The sequence below is a fragment of the Leptonotus elevatus genome, chromosome 16 (genome assembly GCF_054856555.1).
Source record: "Leptonotus elevatus isolate MCC_2025b chromosome 16, RoL_Lele_1.0, whole genome shotgun sequence".
NCBI classification, from domain to species: domain Eukaryota; kingdom Metazoa; phylum Chordata; class Actinopteri; order Syngnathiformes; family Syngnathidae; genus Leptonotus; species Leptonotus elevatus.
This window is the reverse complement of record NC_141254.1, coordinates 16,117,140-16,140,769: the sequence shown is the minus strand read 5'-3', so window position 1 is coordinate 16,140,769 and position 23,630 is coordinate 16,117,140. Positions and strand designations below refer to the sequence as shown.

The 23,630-nt window shown below is 39.8% G+C and overlaps 2 protein-coding genes across 8 annotated transcripts in view; both read right to left on the bottom strand.

Annotated features, from left to right (window-relative positions):
* The window catches only part of mink1 (misshapen-like kinase 1), a 28,315-nt gene extending 20,547 nt beyond the window's left edge, over window positions 1-7,768 (bottom strand). For 4 of the 5 annotated variants that reach the window (XM_086097873.1, XM_086097877.1, XM_086097875.1 and 1 more), the window contains exons 1-4: window positions 6,519-7,768; window positions 1,317-1,382; window positions 756-938; window positions 576-686 (exon numbers count right to left, since the gene is read on the bottom strand). In XM_086097873.1, coding sequence (XP_085953999.1) covers window positions 576-686; window positions 756-938; window positions 1,317-1,382; window positions 6,519-6,575 — 417 coding nt within the window. In that variant the 5' untranslated portion in view covers window positions 6,576-7,768. The remainder of the gene's footprint in view (window positions 1-575; window positions 687-755; window positions 939-1,316; window positions 1,383-6,518) is intronic. The other variant, XM_086097874.1, reaches the window with a different exon arrangement.
* Window positions 7,769-8,437: 669 nt separating this feature from the next.
* On the bottom strand, window positions 8,438-22,690 carry pld2 (phospholipase D2). 3 transcript variants are annotated; one of them, XM_086098262.1, is made up of 24 exons: window positions 22,186-22,688; window positions 19,000-19,161; window positions 18,774-18,901; window positions 18,139-18,281; window positions 17,937-18,030; window positions 17,691-17,756; window positions 17,534-17,592; window positions 17,206-17,451; window positions 16,984-17,127; window positions 16,813-16,896; window positions 16,640-16,718; window positions 15,796-15,906; window positions 15,542-15,718; window positions 15,299-15,437; window positions 15,117-15,235; window positions 14,574-14,687; window positions 13,263-13,367; window positions 12,809-12,897; window positions 11,791-11,904; window positions 11,658-11,704; window positions 11,256-11,390; window positions 10,956-11,109; window positions 10,709-10,826; window positions 8,438-10,237 (listed from the first exon to the last, which is right to left on the bottom strand). In XM_086098262.1, the coding sequence occupies exons 2-24, from the start codon at window positions 19,133-19,135 to the stop codon at window positions 10,013-10,015; spliced, it is 2,826 nt and encodes a 941-aa protein (XP_085954388.1). In that variant the 5' UTR covers window positions 19,136-19,161; window positions 22,186-22,688; the 3' UTR covers window positions 8,438-10,012. The 3 variants fall into 3 exon arrangements, 2 of the variants coding, with proteins under 2 accessions (XP_085954388.1, XP_085954387.1); XM_086098261.1 differs by having other exon boundaries at window positions 15,509-15,718; window positions 22,186-22,687; XR_015097381.1 differs by lacking the exons at window positions 8,438-10,237; window positions 10,709-10,826 and adding an exon at window positions 11,462-11,535 and having other exon boundaries at window positions 10,964-11,109; window positions 15,509-15,718; window positions 22,186-22,690.
* Between the last annotated feature and the right edge of the window lie 940 nt (window positions 22,691-23,630).

The following is a 23,630-nucleotide window of genomic DNA, read 5'->3' as shown; positions in this document are numbered from 1 at the left end:
GGATGGGTGCCCTCAAGGACCAGAGTTGGTTATATTAATTATTTATACACTTCAAATTCTACTTTTTATTTTTTTAAATGAAATTTTGTATACGCCAAGCGGTTTATTTTCATTTACAACATTGAAAATCTTATCTGACCACATTATTTCCTGCAACTGTCACAACACTAGAATATAGAAGTTAAATTAATTTCTAAACCTAACAATTATTTTTATCCATAATTTTCAAGTGTACTATTTTAATTCTGACTATAATTGGTAAAATAAATAAATAAATAAATAATCCACCAAACCCCTAATCCTCAATATAATTATTATTATTTATTTTTTTTAATCAAAAGCTCACTAAAAATAAAAGTCTAAAATAAATGAATAAATAAATCAATAACACTTCCTGCTGGATGATCTCTAAGACAAATAGTGACGTACGTTTGTTAAGCCCTGTATATGTGTGCATGTAAACGTTTCCCTGCTTGTCAATCTAACTCCCACTCCGAGAGCTAAACCAGCCAAATCACTGCGCAGTGTAACCGCCTGTTTGAAGTGGCTTGACTGGTGTGATTGTCATTTCTCACCCGTAGGATTTCTCTGCAGATGTACGCTATCCAATCCTCCTTCAGAGAGCTGCCCTTTGTGTTTTTCACCAAATCAGTCACTGAGCCAGCCCCGCAGAACTCCATCACCAACTGTAAAGAAATACAAAGCTTATTTAGCACGCAACCATAACAATGCTGTGGGAATAATCAGCAACAGACCCAAAGCTGGTCATCGTGTCCTGGTGGGCTCTTCTTGACGAAGGCACCGTAATAAGTGGCTATGTTGCGATGGTGGCTGTATTTTTTCAGCATGTTGATTTCAGCTTTGATCTCCTCCTCTTCCTCTTCTGTAACATCCATCACCTTGATGGCCGCGAGCTGTCCCGTTTTCACATGGCGGCCCTGATTTGAACGGCATGGTGACATGATGCTCAACTTCAAACATTGCATTTGTTCCAGACACAGTTAATTTAAGTGTAAATAATCACTGTGGAAGTCATTCTGCTTTATCAGCAACAGTGTCGTAGCTTACTGCTAAAGCCAATTTTATATTTCAAACTGAGGGCTTACATTTTACAGACGGAAAATATAAGAAACTTCAACTCGAACACTAATGCATGGTAGGAGCCAAAATGGTGAATTGATTTCTAAAGCCTTCACCATGTATCAAATACTTTTTTTTTTCCTACACAGAGCAAAACAGTCTTGCTAATTGATATAGTTTAACTTGGGCTATTGTACTCGTGACCTCTATAACAGTTTTTCTACATCACATCTCACCTTGTAAACCTGCCCATATGTGCCATTTCCGACCACCTCAACCAGCTCGAAGATTCCTGCAGGATCCTGTGGAATGCACATACACATTCATTGAGGTCACAGAGCGTTCATAAACCTCAAGACACAGACAGACATTCTGTATCTGGGAGTGCACACAAAGTTCTTAGCACAGAACGTGCCCAAAAGAAATAACTGGATTAAAATTGGCATCCTCATAATATATCATCGCATACGGTTTTCACTGATTGGATAAATTGTTGAAATGAAATAATGGGATCCTAAATCAACTACACCTGCTGAAATACGGCCTAGCCGATGTGAGAAGGAGCACACGCACACGCACACACACACACACACACACACACACACACACACACACACACACACACACACACACACACACACACACACACACACACACACACACACACACACACACACACACACACACACACACACACACACACACACACACACACACACACACACACACACACACACACACACACACACACACACACACAAACACCACTGAACAATTCCAGTCACAAAATTAAAAACTGCTTTACAGTTTACTTTGTATTATGTGACATGTGCGATTGTGGACCCAAGTGCAGAGAAGCAGGCAAAGCAAGGTGTGTGCGATCACAAAACATAAAAAGAAAACAAGTCACTTTGGAATATCCAAGATGCTAACAAACTCTACACTTACTTGGCGGACATGATGAAACCAAGGAATCACTAACAGACACGAACCATGTATCCAACAAAGGCCGAACAGAAGCAAGGAGCTAAATACAAGCAAACTCATGAGACAATGCCAAACACCTGGACAAGTGGCTGAGGGAGCTGATTGGTAGACAACCACAAATGCAAACAATAGAGTTCGCCAACAGGACAAGAGATGAACCACAAAAATACGAGACATAATATGAAACAAAAACAGAAACAAATCGAAACAACACGGATCATGACACTTTGCATTTTGTTTTGATGTGCCTTTTTTATTAAACGGGGCATATTATGGGAAACAAGATTTATAATTGCTTGTATACAAATAGTTGAGTCTCTAGAGTGCTTGCCTAACCATCGAGTGTGAAATTAAATAACCAGAACATCTTTTGTTATCTATCTCTCAAAATGAGTGGGCAAGTTTGTGAGCGAGTCATTTAGAATGTTGTCACAATTCGGGGAGGTTATGGTTAAAATGGCCGAACAAGGAGATCCTTGTTTGTATATTTAAGTCTACTATTTTCCTTTTTCAAATAATCTGATATATATATATATATATATATATATATATATATATATATATATATAAAATGTATTTTATATAACGAGCGAGCACTAACTAGCTGGAGCGGCTAACAAGAGTGGCTACCAGAAGACGCTAGCAAAAGCTAATTAGGGCAAAGCAGAGAGACACAAGCGGTGGGAGCCCAAATCACGGAACTCAGCGACGACCACCTGTGGAAGGTATGTGGCCGTTGATCACTGGGTCCGACACTAGCGGCAAACACCACCAGAGGCTAATTATGTTCGCAAAGTCCTTTTCCATTGGGCATTCGTAGCATTTTGGCGGCAAAAATGTCAGTCTCTTTTTTGTTGTTGCAAATAATTGAAATTAATAATGGGGTTTTTAAAATGAATGATTAGTTCACCTCTTGATGGCACCAAATTTTACACATTGTCCTGTTACAACACCTGTACGGGTATTGAAATTCACAGCGCGTTTATTTTATATACAAATCATCTGATCTCAATTTCTTTGTCACCCAACTGACAAACTATATACAGCCTCACACAAGCTTTTAATAGAAGACAGCAGTGACAGCACATACTAAATATTGACAACATCAATATGGATGAGAACAATATGGAGACGGCCCCCGGCCATTTTCTTGATTTGGACATTGAAAGTTTTGCTGACCACCAATTTAAGCGCTTCTAATGAGTGTGTTGCGCGGAATTAAATGCGCAACTCCCTCCCAAGGGAGATGGAGGAAAAATGACAGGCACATCCACTTTCATGCTATTTCAATATGGCGTTAAGATGTGTGGGTGGTGAGACTGCTGCTTAGGTTTTCGAATGTAAAGCAAGACCCGTCCTCTGCTTTCATCTGTTTCCAATAACGGGGTTTCTGCCTCCAACAACGCAAGGAGAAATTCCTTTGGGACAGGGAACATTCATGGGAAAAATAGTACACACACACTTTGATAAATAGCAGGATATAACTCAAACTAACATTCCTGAATGATGAATCCATGTAGGTACAATGCAGACTTAAAGAAGAAGAACCATAGTAGGTACAAGAGAGAGACATATATGAGAAATAGAGGAAAATAATGTAATGATCGAGTGGGTGGCCAAAGGCAGAGGCGCCAGTCACCCACGTCCAGCACAAGAGAGTGGGATGAGAGAGGAATGGAGTGAGAGAAGAGGAGGGGTACAGTTCTGCTCAAGGAGCAGCGCCGGAAGCGGCAGACAACTGCCAAACAAATTGCGGGCAATGACTGCAAAAATGCTAAACGCAAGGAAGCGTTAAATCCAATGGCTTTCTGCAGGTGCGACTTACAAGTCCTCTTGCTCGAGCCATGAAAAACCGCATCGCTAATCGCTTTGTTCAACACGCTGTCATATTGATGTGCAAATTCAATACAATAGCTCGGCTATTTATTTTTTTAAATAAATGTCAGCCCATTGTTCACAGTACGTCTCAAAAAGACACTAAGACCTTTTTTTTTTTACCATATTCCTGCAATTCTTTTTGCAGCATACAGTTAACCCACTATCAAATAAATAATAAATGTTTAAAAAAAAAATCCCCCCCATCACATTAAGTAAAAGTAATATAAACACTTGAGTAGATATTTCACATATTAATAAGTATAACATGCACATTGTTAGATACAACAAGTGAAAAGAGCACCAGAAATACTTTATAAATTTAGTAGTCACTCTTGCTCATTATGTTAGCGTGCTTCACGAAAAATGTTGTGCCTGACCCAAATCACAAAATTGCAGTTTCACACTAACAGTAATATAGAAGCAGCATCTCCATTTGAGACAGCCACCGCCGACCAGTACAGAACTGAGGAAAACTGATTTAATTGACTAACGCTTTGATTAGGACAAGCGCCGTTATCTTGCGCCAAACTGAGTACATCAAATGGTTTCCACCATACATACCACATGAAAAAGACCTCAAAAAATGAAATAAATAAAAAATGTCTGCTGCGAGTACCTGTACCCAATTCCCACGATAGATGTGAATTCAGGAGCTGCTAACATTGATGTATCTCACTTACATATTACATATTACCCTGTTGCTAATTTGAAATACCAAAGTAAAATGAATAAATGAGGACTATAAAAACTGATTACTACATCACAACTTGGCTGTTGTGCTTTAGATTGAAATCTCCCAGAAAACAGGACAACACACTGCAGCTGATCATTTGAATACTAAAGCAAGAAATCAACTCAGGTGTCACGTGACTATTGTGCTGGTTATTATATTACAGTAAAGCACATTACACAAATCCCCAGATACAATGCAAAATATGCCCATTTGAGAATTACATCACAGCAACCTAATTCAATGCCGAGTAAGCCCTCAGTAATTGCCATCATTGGCGTGCAAATGTGAGCAGCAGCTACTATAATCAATTGAGAAATGGCTAAGCGATGGTGCAGTTAAAATAGCATTTATTTTGATTTTTTTTTTTTTAATAACAGCGTTGTGTCAGCAGGCTGTGTGTGTTAATGCATGCTTCTCTGTCGGACAGCATGGGTAAACTATAGCTTTCTGGGAGAAAAACTAGCAGGCATAAGGACAATTAAGGGATGATTTACCTCTAAATATATATTTTTAAGTCTTATATTAGGCATCTTCTTTGTAATTTGAAGAAAAGTTTCACCTGAAACTTTTTTTCTCTCTCCCAAATTATTGTTTTTGGTCCTCACAAAAAGGTATTCACTGTACTGAGTGTCATTCTGGTTTCTAATAGAGGACTAACAATTGGAGCCCATAAAAATCAATCAATGAACAGTAAGTTGTTGATTTTTCCAAAAAGTCTGCGCACAGATAGAAGCTGTGCCACAATAGCGTGCATCATCCACTTGAACAACTAAAGCGCCAAACGTCAACAAGACGCCTCTGTTTTCGCATCAGGGAGAAAAAGGTGGCGACACTTGATAGCCGCAATTGCCTGACCTATGACCTTTGATGCGCTATTGTTTCACAGTACACACATCATCACAAGAGAAAACAAGGCATCTGTAAATCTTAGGTTTATTGTGTTTATGATGTTTTTTTTGTTGTTTTAAAATTATGGAGCACGCCACAACTCAAAAGTTGGTTATTGGACAGCTACAGCATTGTATTGTGTCTTCACGAGGAGTGGGCGTGCTAACGTGTTCATAACAACAGCGCCAAGACCGTGATTCTCTTAATTACTTCATGTAATAAACAATATTACAATAATACAGAATGTAAGGCGATGAAAACAGCTTTGTGATTCCCAATCCCAAGAAACTATTGGGTGTGTGAAGGGAAACCTAAGTAAATTGTGACAAAACTTCAGTTACTATTTTTGACACTTTTGTTTGCTAGTGGGCCGTGAGACTTTTTCTTTCCAATGCAACGTATGTAGTGCCAATAATCAATAACTGTTGGGAAACACTTGTCTACAGACCAAACGTGTAACGTTGAGGTTTACAGTAGATTTTTTTTTTTAATGCCTTTATAACCAAATAGTAGGCACACAACAATGTCAGTGTTGGAATGATGGAAGGTGATGATAGTATAGTAACCAGTGATTCTTAAACCAGTGTGGTCAAAGTGTGCCACAGGAAATAATCATATTTTTGTATTTGCTACCAATAATGTTACAAAATAGTCATCCACTTGATGGCAAAAGGTACAATTAAGCTGTATATCATCATTCATTATTATACAATATACTTTGGTGGCGTGCCTTGTCTGAACAATCTGCAAGGCTGCAGTGGCCTATTACAACTAAAAACAGGCCACATTCATTCTTAGCTTCCACTTTGTTGCGTGGGCGTGAAATGGTCGCTTGTGCCATAAACCTAGTTGTTTTCACACTGAACGTTGTGCTCTGCATCGATCGACCTCAGCAATGGATAAAGTGCATGCAAGGGGATTCTTCAAGCGCTCACAGTACTTGCGTACTCACCCTCAGAGCTGCCAGGTCGATGTCATCCAGGCTTCGCGTGGGGGCGTTTTCAGACATGGCTGGCCAAACTTGCAACGTTAGCTGAACAAGTTAGCCAAAAAACAATTTCCACAAAGAGCACTTTGAGGGCACCTTTGGTGATCTTAAATGGCCGCAATAGGCAGTTCGGTTTGCTAAAAAAAATTAAATAAAATGTTACGGCACTCAGATTAGCGAACACATCGCAGTTTCGAGCATGCGCTGGCTAGCTCGCGGCAACTCTTGTCGACACCGCCTAATGTCCTCTTGTCGAATAAAATAATAGTTCACGTCGAGCTAGACCACGGCCACCTTAATATTCAACATTTATTTAAACAAACTTTTACTGCAAGTCGGCCATAGAACAACAACGAACAACGGTCAGCTTTTCCCAGCAGACGTGCACCTCCACTGTTGAACACCTTGCTGCGATCATTTTAGCAAGACGTCTTCGTTTCCGAATAACATTCCGGCTGCGTTATCATGGCAAGCATTCCCGCAGGGAGGAAAAATTACACCAATGTATTGTTGATTGAGTAAAAATGGGAAAGCCAAAATACGCAGCGGTTTTTTTTTTTTTAAGCGAACGCAATGATGCGATGGCGCCCGGGTTCTTCAGCACCGCAGCAGAACCGCCTATCAAACTGGCACCATTATCCTTAAGTAAATATACCCGAGTGTGTTGCTGCAAGTGTCTTTCAATGCGTCTGTTTGTTAAACTTCCTAAATAACCCAAAATTTGACGGTCCGATGAGACAGGTGGGCGCGATCAAAGCAGCTTTAGCTAACGCGGCTAAGACAGCAGGCTAAACAGTCTTTTCTAGAATAAACTTTCCGTCTTCCATTTTCTGCGTTGACAGTCGCGCCCAGCGATGCCAACCTTTCCGGAAAAAAACACACACAGGCAGGCGGGCGGTGTGTTCTGGAGCAGCCCCCGCAACACTTAATCGAAACCGGGCCCTCGACTCTTTAAAGTTGCGCGTCGCGTTCGTATCCACCATCCAGATTGGAGCACTGTGTCGCTGTAAATCCAACACTGCGGTATATAGCGCCCAGCCTCAAAACAGCGTCTGACGGGCAAACTTGTTATTTCGCCATGTTTTGCTTCCAAACGCTCCCTCCCACTCCCAGCCTCGTTCCGTACAGTCTGAGCATTTGCGGGGTTGTGTCGACGATTGGCTGCGCACTAAACTCCTGAAGTGTTTGCGTCTCTGTGGGTGGCTACGGCAAGAAATCAGGGACAAATGAGCGCCATTATCATGCTGGACTTTTATCACATGTGCATGTGACGTCACGTCATCATGATGCAATGCATTGTCATGTTTTTACAGGTTGGATGCATTTGAGGTGTTTCTCAACCTTAATTTTAAATGATGCAATGCCTTGTCATGTTTTTACAGGTTGGGTGCATTTTAGGTGTTTCTCAACCTTAATTTTAAATTAATCACAGTGTTTCCAACTTTATTGAGTCAAGGCATATTTTACATTATAAAAAATATCAGCGCACACACACAGACGCACACAAGTCACAATAAGTACTGAAACCATGATAAGCGGATGTAGTAGAAAAGTATTAACATGCCTATCACAATGTCACTGGCTGAACAACATTAAACAATTTGCATAATTTCATATGGGACACCTGACTAACTACCAAAAATTACAATGCACTTAATATCAACAGTTGTTAGGGATCGCTGGATTAGAAAACATAGTTCATTATTTCAGTCTTTTTATTTATTAATTTTTGCTCAGTCCCCTGGTTTCTCGAAATTAAAGAAGGCCTATATTTTATGTTTGCGTTTGTAAATAATGCATGAGTCACTTCCACAGCTGTTCTCTAAGAGTTCAATGGAAAAATCAGGTTGTTCACACACACAAAAAAAAAACACTACAGCATGGCAAAACTCAGGGGTGTTTTTTGGTGCTTTGTGAAACATTTGTCCCCTTCCAACAAATTTTTACAGACAATTACAATGCAGGTTTATTAGGTAAAACAGTAACATCTCAAACCCTGAGCATTAGTGACACAATTCATTAAGAAGGAATGACCTAAACTTTGACATTTATAGTACAATACATAAAGAATATAAGAAATGCACTGCAGTAATACATTTGTGAAATCTGGTAGTGAAAAATTGTGGTTAGTGCAATGAAATAATCATCATAAAAACATTTTATAAGGTCACTTGTCAGTATATCACAGCCATTTATGAGGAAGATGTAACCAAACACATTGTATCCATCAAAGACGGGCACTTCTGAGGTGCTTCACAAGGAACAACACTCGCAGGTGTTGACTTGTGTTTACGGTGGTAATGATTCAGGAACTTCATAATGCAGTCTGTCCAATATTGCTCACTGTTGGAGATTTGAGAGCATCGATTTAGTATTTAGTTGAATAAAAATATACCTAGCCATCTTTTTGCAGACACTTAAATGAGAAAATGATGATAACAGGCCACTTCAACTACTTGATGGTTACAGAGAGAAGTAGCCAAGCATGAGGCTCAAATGCAAACACATCTGGGTAGACATTATTAACAATGCAACACAGTACAAAATATGTAAATCAGTGTATATTTTTAAAAGCGGGGTCAACCATTATTATACAGCGGACAAGATATAATTAATTAAAATGTGACATACTAAATGCCTATTGCAACAGTTTTGTGGTTATGTGACAGCACTATTGAAACTACAAAGATGACTCAGCAGTAATGATGAATGTAATGTAAATACTGTATATACAAACAAATGTATTCCTACATCAAATGAATACAGTATGTAAAAGGTACAGAATTGCGGAGTTCAAATTTGATTCTACTGATTAAATAATTCAAACATCTAGGCTTCATCGTTTACTCAAAGTGGAGTGGATGATGGGATGTCCAAGATGAATTCAACAATTTAGTTAGTGGCCAGGTAACAGTAAATCTGCAAACATCTTAATCAAAATATTATGAAATAAATTGCACTTGCATAAATGGACACATCTTATTCCCACTTGTTATCACCCAGTCTATTTCTCAACTAATAGCCTGCCATTTCTTTGTATCCATCACCATAACAACCACACATTTTCTGACAGATTTGCTGGCACTGCAGGGAGGGGTGAAACTTCAGAGGGAGAGGGAGACACACAGAGGAAAAAAACAGGGAAGACCCACCCATCTAAAAAACATGCTCCAATACATGTACAGTACACTTGTGTAGCCAAATCATGTGAGATGAATTGTGGACATAGTAAAACAGATGCTAAAGAAACTGGCCAGTTAATGTCAATCAAATCGTCTCACATTGTGTCATAAAATCCAGATTTCAGCGGTCAATACGCACAAAGAAAAGTTGGATTTTCCTCACCACTGAATTGCCCACAGCTGCCGACATTTATTGTGAGTCAAATTGTATTGAATGTTAGCTGTAACTGAGCCCTCAATGGTTATACCTTGTCATCTGAATGGCCTGTGCTGCAGTTATGTCCATAGACCGACAGGGGCAATGCCCTCTCTGGTGCCCAGCGGAGGCAGCAGGTTCTCTTCACACAAAAACTTCAAAGGGAAGTGAACCAGCAGTCCTTGGATTGCCTTGAGTTCCTCCCTGGCCTTTTCGGGGTCTGTGTCGCACAGGCGTGCATTGCCGGTGTACTCCTTCAGCTCTTGCATGTTGTGGACAGAATTGCAGGGTAGGCAGCAAAAGACCTGAACCCCAGAAGAAGTGAGAAACAATTAAATGATACATTGCTATTATTATTAAATTCATATTATTCTTAACTGCCAGAATGACTCCAATGCAACTTTATGGCAATATTTTTCAAATGATTCCAACAGTATCATAATTGAATTTGCGTTCCATAATGTGAAGAAAATTGTCATTAACCAATATATATATATATATGTGTGTGTGTATATACTGTTATAAAACTTGTTTTTTAAAATATGAAATGATTCAATACAAAATATTTGAAAAATAAAAATTAGTTTTAAAAATGTACTTTTAAATACATTAGAGCTGAAAAAAAAACACTGCTGCCAAGTTAGCCATTTTATTAAAAAAACAGAGCGCCACATTTGATATTTGATGCTACTGTATTGATCAATTAATGTCCTGCACCAGTTTGGTAGATCCACTAGACAGTTTTCATCATAAAACATCTGCGGTTTCATTGATACCTTGTCGTAAATTGTGGCATTCAGTTTGGCAACAGAATTCCACACCAAGAAGAACAGCTCATCACTGATTGGATCATCAATATTGATGCTGGGGTCCGAAGCAGCTCCCAGAAGCACACTGAATGGAAAACAAAAACAGGTCAGTGAAATAAGAACTAAATGTAATTTTTGTCATCAAGTGTTACTTCTAAAGTGGAAATTGTCATTTGTTTTAAGATCAAACAATAGCATTCTATTGTGTCCTGACCCGAAGCACTCTTTGCGCAGAGCCAACGTAAGAGGTCCTGCTTCGTACTCTTCCCCTCCCATGATGGACGGGATCCTCTCTTCATCTTCCACAAACACTGCCAGCTCACTGTCTCGGCTCCCCAGCATGCTGCGATCATTGATGTTGGCTGATCCTGGGGTCAAAGCAATTACTGAGAAGTCAGTATTCTCCTTTTTAAAGTATGAAAGTATATATATCGGCATCCATATGCAATTTCTAGTGATCCAATTAAGATATTTACATGTAAAAGGTCAAGGTGAAAATGAAGCTCTGACTGACCAATTATATAGCAGCGGTCATCTGCGATGAGGGCCTTGCTGTGGACATAGATGAGCTCTGTGACAAGCGACTGGGAGAGCTCCGCCTTTGTTCTCAGGCCACAAACTGTGATGTACTCGGTCCACCTGTCCTCCACTGGGAAGCACAACAGAATCACGTTGACTATTTGATATAACGTCCAAACAAATTCTCACTTGAATACATACTGTATTTAGAATGAATGTCAAGCAGGTGAAGAATGAAAATGGAGATAGACTGGGTAGATTCCTAAGATCAGTGCCTTTGTTTAGCAGGGCAACACAAAGGAAAGAAAGAGAAAGAGGTTACAAGCGGACAGGTGCAGTTTAATGATATGAGATGGGTTTAAGAAAATTGGCGCATGAGCAGACGATGAACACTCACTTTCACCAAGTCTTGACAGGATGGACTGTTCCCCCCGGCATATAGTCCTGTGAAAATTAAGAATCAAGCAAATCTGTCCGTGAGCGAGCTGAGAGTTGAATATGAGATAAATAACAAATAAAAAGGTTTTAACCTGTAAGTGAAGTGAAGAATGGCTTGGATCGCATTTCCACCTCCGGTACTGATGTCTCCCTCAAATCCAGGTAAAAGTGGGATCACCACAAACACTCTATATTTCTTCTGCTCTCTGTATGCATAACAAATAAATAGTTGCTCCTATTATCTTTTATTAATGGTAAATTGACTACTTTTTCAATAGCGTTTTTTTCTACTCCATAAGGTAGCCAAAGTGCTTTAGAAAGCCTCACATTCATCCATTCACACACCAGTGGTCGGATGCTGCCGTGCAGGGCACTGCCAGGTCCACTGGGAGCAAATTAGGGTTTAGTGTCTTGCTCAAGGACACTTCGACATGGTCACAAGGGCTGAGGATCGAACCCACAACCTCCCTAGTTGGGAGACAACCACTCTACCACTGAGCCATGCCGCCACATTTTTTACTAGATTAAAATTGCATGTATACATGTTTGCTCTATTTTATTAGTTTTACAAAATATTGACAACATATTCTTTAAAGGGGGAAGTCAACTGTTTTGTTGTTGTTGACAATAATATGTTCTATGCAGCCCCACTTGTCTAAATACGGTATTCTGGTTAATATTGTGTTTGTGGAATACAAGTTAAGCAGCAAAATCCAGCAGTTTTTATCAATATCAGAAGTCGGCCATTTTGCCACTGAAAATGACACCACAGTTGCTCAGGTCTCAGGTAACAACCAATCACAGCTGAGCTTCAGAAAACAGGTGAGCTGTGACTGGTCGTTGCCTGAGCAACATTGATGTCATCTTCAGTCGACAGCAAGTGGCAAAATGGCCGCCCCCTGACATAGATAAAAACGGTTGGATTTTGCTGCATAACTCATTTTCCACAAATGTAATATTCATCAGAATGTCATGTTTAGATTAGTGATGTCACACATAACATATTATTGTCAAGAAATGTTTCAGGTTGGCTCCCCCCCCCCCCCTTTCACATGCACTCTCACATATGCTTTGTTTTGCATCAAAATACAGGTGTAACAGCAGGCAGACCTGTAAGCACGAAGGATTCGGTTCACAATGGCATCACCAATTCCATTGTAGACTGTCTTGCCATCGGCGCAGCTGATGAAGAACTGGTTCTAATGGCAGCGGAAAGCAGATGGTGGCTCAGTGTGAGGCGAAGACTAAAACAGATACTGGGTTGCTTGCTGGCAGGTGGGGTTGCATTCATACTCAGGACGTGTCAAGATTAGACGAACACAGTTTGTCACTAACATGAAATGAATGAGTATAGTAACAAAGTGGCGTTGTGAGCCAGCACAAAACACTTCAACTTTCTAAGGCCATCTTACCTTTACATACCGGTCACAGGAATACTGAAACGCATGCTGCTGTGTATGTTTTTTTTAGTACAGCGCATGACTACAAGTTAACAAATCGTTCATGACACCTGGCGCACATTCCAACGTGTTCAGTCACTGATTACAAGACATTCCTTTGTTACCTCGATGTAAATGTAGTGCTGGCTGTTCTCAATGGTGTGGATGTAGGCATTGAGGATCGAGTTCTCACAAGTACCAGTAGACCAACGATCTGCAGAACGCAACACCTGGGAAAATGATATGTAATAGTCATAAAATAATAATAATAATAAACATTTCATGTAAGAGATCCAATAGAGATCCTGACGTCACGTGAATTTCTCTAAACACGCCCCCCTAAGGCAGGAAACTATTGGGGCAACGTTAATGGGCTACAATGGCATGGAGGGCGAAAACTAGCGTTTATCCGTCAACTTTCCGCCCAAGAGTATTGATAGTCACTTTGATGGAAAAAGAAAAACCTGATATACAATGTGCGAGGTGGACATGTTAGATTGCCGATGAAGTGTCAGGAGAGCTTTTTTTCCTCAACTTGGTGACGCTGCTAACATGGAATTACTTGCCGACGAGTGCTTTCAAATCTGATCATACAAAGGCTTTAAAAGTTTGTACAATCCAGATTTATTTCCTCTTTATGCCATCAAAGTTGAAAGTTCCACGCAAGTCTTGGCGGTGTTATTTATGTACGTTAGCAACTTAGCAGCTGCTAAATAGGTCGCGGCCGCCGTCATTTATACCGTAAAAAGTATTCTTTATGATGTTGGTCAGTTATTAAATTCAACTGTGTAATATCTATTAAACCTTAGCAGCACAAATGAACGAAACAAATTATTTCCCCCACATTTTGTGTGTGGTAACAGTTAGCATCTGCCGATTTAGCCACCATGAACAAAGTGCAACATTGGCTACGCATTGGTTTCGATTTTGGTAGCCTGGAACATGCTCAATCTTTTTTTTTGCCTCTTCTCGTTATGGCAGCTGGTCCACAACAGCTGTCGATCATTGTTAAAGTGTGGCGTTTGCCGTTTACTCAAAGTGGTAGACGCGTTTTCTATGCTGCCGAGATGGTTCCGCCATTTTGGGACGTGTGACGTCAACGTCAGGATCTCGATTGTGTTGCTAATTACTACAAGTAAAATGCACCCCATATGCATATAAAAACTCTGGTGTAAAAGCACTAACACAGTGTGGGAACAAGCTTCCCCACATGGGCCGAAGAGAACGTAAGCAAAGGATAAAGTATGGATTTGTGAGGGCTTAAAAACCACAATGCAAAAACAACTGAACCCGGCAGTGATGGAAAGTTACGTGTAAAAGAGGGACAAAAGGAAAACCTCTTTATAATAGAGGCAGCTCTGTATTCGCTTTTGCATTACTGTGTTGTCTGTATGCTATATAATTACAGCATAAAATGAGCAAATCGAATACTATACCTGCACTTTGGCCTTCTTGGACCCAGGCACAGTGAAAGTCGGTGTGTCAGCAGAACAATGATATTTGGGGAGAAGGTAGGGGTAAAAATTGTCCTTGTACTTGTTTTTAAAGATCTGCAAAGACAAAACAAAAAAACGAGGTCATTTTGACCTTCCTCTTAAAATCAACATCCTAAAGTTGTTTGTGTGTACTGCATAATAAAACAAACAATTATGCAAATGATGTACCATGCTTTAATGTTATAATTGTGAATCACAGTCACCATCTTGAAAACACTCCCACTGAGGGGGTGAAAATTTGCAACGCTAATGACGTCAGGTTTCGTTCAAGGTCACAGTGTTTCCTAAATGTTCTCTAAACAGTCTTAATGGTTCTCTAAGCAGTCCTAATGTTTTTTCTTGTCGCAAGGAAATGTTGACCAAGTGACAAGAAAAAAACATTAAAACTGTTTAGAGAACGTTTAGGAACATTTCGGAAACGTTGCAAGCTTGAACGAACCCTGACGTGGGATACGGGCTTTGGTAACTTTTCCTTAATTTGACCTTGGCGAAGTTCCAACGCTGGATGAAATGGCGAGCCACATCCCGGGCTGCTCTACCATGAAGCGCTGCCGAAAGATCGCGCCACGGCATGCGAGGAACTCGAGTACGGTCGATGTTATCTGAAAATATAAAAACAGCGATAGTTTTAGCTGCAAAGAGCCACGTTCAGTTTGGAGTCATACCTTCAAATGGTCTGTCCAGCTGGACCCAATCTTTCCTGATGAAGTTGCTGTAGTCTTTGCCGAGCCACAGTTTGGTATTGCCTGTCAGGTCCACAGGTGTTTGATTATCAGATGGTTTTGGACCTGCCGTACCATTCTCCTGGTGAACATGGTCAGAAGTGTGACATACCGCAAGTATCATGGTCAAAAGATGGCTTGACACATTCTTACATCTGTCTCTCCTTGGGGCTCCGTCTCTATCACCTTTTCAGCGGTGTCTGTCGAGTCAAGGTCAACCAGCCGGTACTGGCTGTCGTCCCACCTCCCAAATGCCAGGTCGAGTCCTCCGACAAAGGCTACAGTCTGGTCAATTGCCACCATCTTTTCATGGTGAGCCCAAAGTAACACCACAGATGACACGTGGTCAGGATGTCTCATTACCTGTTGAAGGAAAAAAAAAATCTTTAAGAACTAGCTTTCATCTCTTATGTATAATATTGTGTCAAGAGATAACAGACCTTGATGTTTGGGTGCATATCCATGAGAGTCCTCTTACTGTGCTCGCTATTGATGCCAAGTGCGAGTTCCACCTCTTTGTAAAGCATAACACACACTTTGACCCCTTGTTCCTGCAGCGGGGATATAAATGAACTCTACTATAAATGTAGCAAAACAAAAAACCCAGACAGAAATTAACTGAAGACTACAGTAGATATCATGCAAATATTAGCAGCTGATGATGAATTTTGTTTACTCATTTATGCTGAAATTTGTCACATTTTACTGTTAGAGCATTAAGGTGGAAGTCAACCCAAATAATGTATTTACAATAATATGTTCTATGCAGCACCACTAGTCTTAACGTGACATTGTGATTAATATTGCGTTTGTTGAACATGAATTAAGCAGCAAAATCCACCCGTTTTTATCCATCTCAGAGGGTGGCCATTTTGCTACTTGCTGTCAAATGAAAATTACATCATAGTTTTTCAAGGTTAAGGAAACAACCAATCACGGCTCAGCTTGCAAACATCACATGACCAAACTCAGAACACAGGTGAGCCATGATTGGTCGTTACCTGAGCCCTGAGCAACTATGATGTAATTTTCAGTCGACAGCAAGTGGCAAAATGGCCGCCCCCTGCTGCTTAATTTATATTCCAAAAATGAAATAATAATCGTGGTTAGACTAATGGGGGCACATAGAACATATTATGGTAAAAAAAAATAAAAAATTCAGGTTGACTTCCCCTCACAGCATTTGTTGTTATAGTGTTCAAAAAAGGACAAACAAACAGAATTATTTAAGTGTACGAGAAATAAAGACAAAATATAAATAAACAAATAAATAACAATACCCACAGCTTTGCGTTTGAGTGCTTCGTCCAAGCGCCAGACGTTATCAGTCGCTGGTCTCTTCAGGAACACTTCAGGGCTGAGCCTGATATTAATAAAAAAAATACTATACTGTAAATACTACTGTATAATCACCTGAAAAAGCAAAACTCTCTTCATCAAAAAATCCAAGCACGTACCACCAGTCTGTGATAAAGATTTCCTCTTTTGCTTGTTCGAGCGCATCAGCAAGGTCGGCAAAGTAGTCGCTCCCATTGACATACCTTCAACAAAGACAATTCCCCATAAATGATATTCTTGTTCAGATGACCGCCTAAAGACAACCACTCAGGGCAAATTACATAAGATACCATTTAGTCAGTGTGTTGTCCCGTGGAGGAGCGAATCCATCGAAGCGTTGAACTTTGAGGAAATTGCAGGTGTCAGCTATCCGGTTGATTTCATGACTCCACCATTGTGCTTGTCTATAGTTACTGCATTTGATGACCAGATTCCTGAAACCAGCAAGTGGGAAACACGTGTCACAACATTACCAGAGAAAAAAAGGATGATCACTCTATCACCAAATTTACCGAGTGAAGTTCTCGATGCATACTCCATATTTAGTGTCTGTGTAAGCACGGCCCACATTCACTTTGAACTCGGGGTCGAACAGCAAAACAAAGTTGATGTTTCCTTTGTCTCGGTTCATGTACATCAAGAAAGAATCTTTCACCACCAGCCAGCGCCGTGACCAGCGGTAGCAGAACTGATGATGGCCGATGCAATTCAAACCTTGAATGCGGTGACCTCCCGACCTCTTGAAGATGGACCCTTCTCTGTAGTAAGCAGCACATACAGCACAGTAAATCAATAACATGCACCAAGTCAGTTCCACAGTCGCCTAAAGGCACTGCTTACAAGCCTTTGGGCCCAAGATCTGGGACGAAGGAGAGCGCACTGACTGAGAGGAACTCCAGCTTGAGGGTACAAAAAAAAGAAGAAGAAAGCATGCCAATGAGTTAGTCAACATCACATGATTAGACTGCATGCCTTTTTTTTTTTTTAAAGCTTTTACCATGCTGTGGTCATTCCTACAGAACGTGTTCTCCAGCAGACCATTCAGGTACTCTTCAAGGTATTTCTGCATCAGAGAAGTAGAAAAATAAAGTGAACAATCAGAGAGGGCACCATTTCATGTTTCCGTAACCGACAAGAATAAAATTGCCAAATAACTGTCAGCCTGAATAAGGATTTAGCAAGCAACAACACGATAAAAGAACAAATCTACAAACACAAAGCTAAAAACACTGTTTCCTGATACCATTTTGCTGGAGGTCATTCTGGTCCGTTGAGTCCCTCGTAGGCTGGGCATTTCCTCAGACATAGCCCTCAGTTGTTGCCTCTCCTTTGCAAATCTGGAAGAGACATTTGAATACAGTATGCACACACACACAAAAAATCAGACATTTATGCTTTATGCTGTAACTCTGTCAAGGTTGATTTTCATAATCAGTTGCACTGACTTTCCCAAAGGCAGAAGATGAATCATCATCCGATGGTTGTAAAGGTCTCGATGCAACTCCTGGAAGTTCTTGTACTTCCTCTTTACCGTCCAGTGGAATTGACCATGAGTTAGTATCACTGTGTACAGGGTGCCTACATGGACCTAGAGAAATTAATAGGTATGTTCAATACCACTTTTTCTTCAGACCGATACCAGTATTAGCACTCAAAAAAAAAAAAAAAAATCTGACAATTATTAAGAAAAATACTATATATCCCAATAAAGTATTTCCCCTTAAAAATGCAGGAAATTCAATGCAATTTTCTATTTTTCTAATTTCTGGTATTGATCAAATTAAAGGGGTGACTTGCGTCAAGAAGGGGGGATCCAGTGTAAAAATTATGTCAAACAAATCATGTAAGTAACTCGCTGTGGAGTTGAAAGTTGATTTAACATTAAACTAAATTATCGTCATATAAACATATACTGTATATGAACAATAAATATTTAAAATAGAACATATAAAAATTACAATTATTTCCCTAAAGTAATGTCGTACTGTAAAAGCCACTTTTTTTTATTTTTTTTTAGGAGATATGGTAAATCATTTTATAATCACAGTGACCATCACAATAAATACCACATTCACTGTACCTTAGAGCGAGTTGTGTATCTCTCTGTATTATCCACTTTACATGTGATAGGGACGCCGGGTATCAAAAAAGGTATGCCCTCTTCCTTTAATTCTGGGAGATGATGTATCACACGAAAAGGACGACCATCTGTTTTGAAAAAGTAGAAATACAATTTCTTCCAATATTGTACTTCATTTGTTTCATAAACACTCGATACCATCGGAAATTGATCAGGTATTTCTTACCGCTGGTGGATAAGAGACCGTCAATCTCGTCTTGATCCAGAATACGAAGGTCATGAGAGAAGCGTCTTTTATCAAGGACTTGGGCCGCAGAGGCCTGAGAGGGTGGCTCAACGTCATTCTCTGGAGTGGCGGCCATTGTGGTTGCAAGCACCAGCTGCACTGCTGTAATTTAGACAAGTGTAAAAAAAATTATCTTACAGAGTCAACATGCACAATAGACCTTTGTGACAAAACTGCAAAAAGCTTTCACAGGGAGGATTTTAATTTCAATTTTGCATCAAGAGTTCTGGCAGTTTTCTTGGAATTTACGTGATCAATCTCTAGCTTGACGGGCCAAAGCCTCAAAGTTGTACATGTCAGTTTCAACAAGGATAACATGAGCTGGTTTGACAGGTTAACTGACAGTCACCAAAAGAAATGTCCATTGATTGACAAAATAAGATAAAGAGGCATATCTGCACCTCGTACTCCCTTGACAATGTTTTACCTAAGGAAATAAAGCACCATTTATACAAAGCGTGGTTTTGTGGAGAAAATCTCATTTTGAAGGAGAACATGATCACGCGTGAGGTCATTGGAGTTCAGCTAGTTTTCAGAGGTCAGCAATATCATCGCTGCAGTCAAAAGCAGTTATCTGTGCTTGGGTCATCAGTGTTGGGGTATACAAAAGGACAGGATGCAACGAGGAGTACGAGTGAATGAATGTGAACGCTTTTGTGTAGTTTATGTAGGCCTACGTGTGTGTGTGTGTGTGTGTGTGTGTGTGGGAGGATGTCTTTGAATGTTTCCTGGGAAACAAGCAAAGGGAAGGGAGGGCCAATGTGAATGTGAGTGGAAAAAAAAGAGAAAGTGAGGTGGGGGAGGGGAGGGCCATGAAAGATTAGCAAGAAAACAGATTTTCCGACACTGTTTCATTGTACTCACAAATTTACCAACTAGAACGTTAGTCAGTGTGCATTAAATACCATTCATTATTTAATAGGATAAATATTTATGGTAGATTTGGGCATTTCACCCTCAGTGACAAAAAAAAAGCTTTCTAAACTCTGTCAAATGGAAATTTTTATTGCCAGAACACTATATGTCAACTGTATCCAAGAGTACAAAACTAAGCAGGCACATGTATAGATCTACATTGAAAGATTCTCACGCAAGCAAAGTATTGTGCTGGAGAACACTAATACTGTACTAAAATTCCATTACAAAAAAAACTAACAGTTACTCTATTAGGGCCTGAGCAACGAGGCTTCCATGCATTTTTTGACATGTGTCAAACCATCACCAAACTTGTTGACAATCACATGTTGGGATGTTCCATGATCTAGGAGGAAGTTATTCTGCCCCTGTAAAAATACTTTGTTTTATGAACCAAACTAACACTGACCGGTCACAATACTAACTTTCCACATAAACACACATATATGTATATTACTTGGTTACCCATTTTGTTACCCTCAGTAAAAAGTGCAAAATATCCAATCATGTGAATTTTTATTTTTATAACAGCATAATATGTAATACAACGCTTGTCAGTGCGCATCCCAAATAAAATGTCAAACGAGGGAGTTCTTCACATTATCAATCTGGTACTTCACTCGGCGGACCCGTTCAGGAAAGGCGGGGCTTGTTGTACAATACTTCGAGCTGATTGGACGATGCGGCATCTTTGCACATTTTGTTTTGACCAATCAAAACAACGGATGCAAATCTCGTGCACGGATATCTATACCAGATCAAAATGCACGAAACTCCTCTCGCTGTTCAAATTCAACAGGGAAACGGTGAGTAAATCTGCGAGAATCGCACAATTAAATGCAGCATCGGCTGCAAACGTTATCAGCGGGAGCGGTACAAGATGGATTCTCAGGAGTTTGTGAACTCACAAATACCGCGAGAATGCATCTTGCTGGCAAGGTAATCAAGTTGGTTGGTTGGTTATGAATAAATAAAGGTACTTATTTGGACTTATTAGAGGCATAATTCAAACCATCTTGGGAACTTTGCTTCCTGTCATCTAAAGCCGTGGTCCTCAAACATTTTACACCAAGTACCGCCTTGAAAAAATATTCAGCTCTTCCAGTACCACCACTGTGACCAACTTAAAAATACTCTAGCGTACTAGGCTCAAGTGTTCATAACAAAAACAACACCGAAGGTCCATTCCTGAAAGGTATTTTAGTGCTGAATAATTAACTAAATATCAAATCATCACAGTATAGTCAAATGCAATTTTCAAATGGCAAAGGGAAAATGCTTAATTTTAGTTTGTCATTTGTTTTTACTTGTATTTTGTGTATTTATCTATTTATGTATTTATTTAGTGTGTCTAGATAAGTGCAGTGTTTAAAAAGTGCAGCCACATGGTTACATATGATTGTTGATGAAAAGTTGAAGTGATAAAGCTACAGATTGGTTTGCATTATTGTTGTAATTTTATTTATGAGTGATTTATGTTTACGCCACACTGGTAACATTTTGTGACGTTGTAGAGAACGCTTATAAGACTGCAAGTCAAAGTGTTGAGTAAATTAACAACTCTAACCGAAGTAGATATTTAACTCTTTCATATTAATTCATGGTTCATTTGCCTTAATTTTAGTAAAAAAAAAATACCTTAACTAAGACCAAACCATGTATGTATAAATAGATTATTGCAATACAGATTAATTTACTATTTGTGTTTGTTTAAAAACCAAACAAACAAACACACACACATAGGAAGCGGATCTTGAGAGGGGGTTAGAATATTTTTGAAAATCATTCTGTCCTTCTAAAGTGCCGTGAATTGCAACAAAAACATTCCACTGTGCAGGTGTACCTAATGCATTGGTTGCGGAATAACGAGTTGGTGGAAGTTCCCCCATTAATCATAACTCAACTCCACTCTTTGCAGACTGTTTAGGGGGTAAACCCATCCTCCCTTTGGTGGTAAAAAATGTTATATCTAGTTGCCACTGAACTAAAAAATGCCCAAATCTGTACTTCGTCTCCACCCAGCTATATTTTCGACAGAACCACTTTCCCGAAGAAAGTCAATGCATTTAAAAATCGGTCGACAATGACTAGAATAATCGGTCATACGCACTAAGCAGTCAAATGTGAAGATTTCATCGCCAGTTGTGCGACATAACGATGTAGTTAAGCATCGAGCTCAGGCCCAGGAGTGCCGTCGCCTTTCATACTCACTCTCAGCTCAAAAGGAAACAGCAGCAGTTCGGCATACTCCGCTCCTAAACATCTACGACGACCTCAACTTAACCGTGCGTTCACACCTAAAAGTCATGTTATCGCCGCGGTCCAGTGTTTCATTCAAGACTTCTTCTACACTCGGTCCCCACGTACGTGAAGTACAATACACTTTAGTCCCCTCCCATTTGGCGTCCATAAGGACATCACCGCAGGGAGAGGAGGACAAGGGAGGAAAGAGGAGTGTCCAAACAAGCTTTGTCACACACACAAGCGAGCGACAGCTAGTTTTGGGAGGACTGTACTTTGTGCTTACGGTTTCAACCAGCTGTGTCATGCTAGCATCAACCAAACCGCAATTTCACGTTGTTGTGGCGCAACCCCGAGGATTAAATGTGTGTATCTGATGAGGAAAATGGTCTACCGACAGGAAGAACTGTTTAGACAGTCGTTCCAGGCAAGCCGCAACTAGTCAGGAGCGAGATGTCACGCGAACTCTTGAGGAGAGGAATGTGTGATCTGTGACGTAAGGTAATACAAAGGTGCGGCTTGCGGCGACGCGAATCACGCAGAGTATCACGAGATTTCCGAGGCGGTCAGACGAGACTCCACCTGAAGCTTTGAACTCAAAACCAACCAACCCCGAAATGGCTCACTACGTTCTTTGGTGGATGAAAGCTCTTTATTATTATTATTATTATTATTATTATTATTATTATTATTATTATTATTAGTTTATTTATTTATTTTTAAGCGCAACAAAGCAAAAAAACATTTAAATTGTTATTACTTTTAATAAATCAACGTCAATGCAGCAAATTGATAGTGCTTTAATATTTGTCCATTTCTCTCCCCTGCATGTGCACTGTGCAGTACAGGCTCTCTTTTTGGAATGCCTCGAGAGGGAAACGTGTGTGGGAGTCGGACTATTTGAAGTAGTTCTTTTTATGACCACATAGAGGCACCCAATACTCTAAAAATGTCAGTACGCGATCGAAATAAATCCAACAAGTAGCCTACCTTTATATATTGATTTCCAACCAACTTGACACCCTAATTTGACACTTTATTATAGATAAATTACAAATTATGCTGTTCTAAAAAATTATTCACAAGGTTGAAAATTTTGCACTCATAACTGAGGGTAACAAAATGGGTAACCAAAGTAATAAGAATGTCACAGTGTGAATTAGTGCAGCTCAGCAACACTGCAACCAAAAATAATAAACATGCTAATTCTATTGCTAGGTCTGAAAATTCTTACGGTTTCACAATTTACGTATTGGGTAATCTCATGAAATGTGGGTTACGTTTTCAGGGATTAGATTGGGTGAGAAACAACTAGTACAAACTATTCCAATGAAACTGTCACGCTGTATAAATGTAAATAAAATCAGGATACAATGATTTGCAAATCCTTATAATATAGGTTGAAAAGGATTTGC

Coding starts and splice junctions, on each gene's coding strand:
- pld2 (XM_086098261.1), bottom strand. CDS start 19,135: ATGGCCGCCACTCCAGAGAATGACGTTGAGCCACCCTCTCAGGCCTCT. Junction 17,757..17,936: donor GAATGACCTCCAGCAAAATG/GTATCAGGAAAC, acceptor TCTCTGATGCAG/AAATACCTTGAAGAGTACCT. Junction 15,438..15,508: donor AGCCCCAAGGAGAGACAGAT/GTAAGAATGTGT, acceptor CATGTTCACCAG/GAGAATGGTACGGCAGGTCC.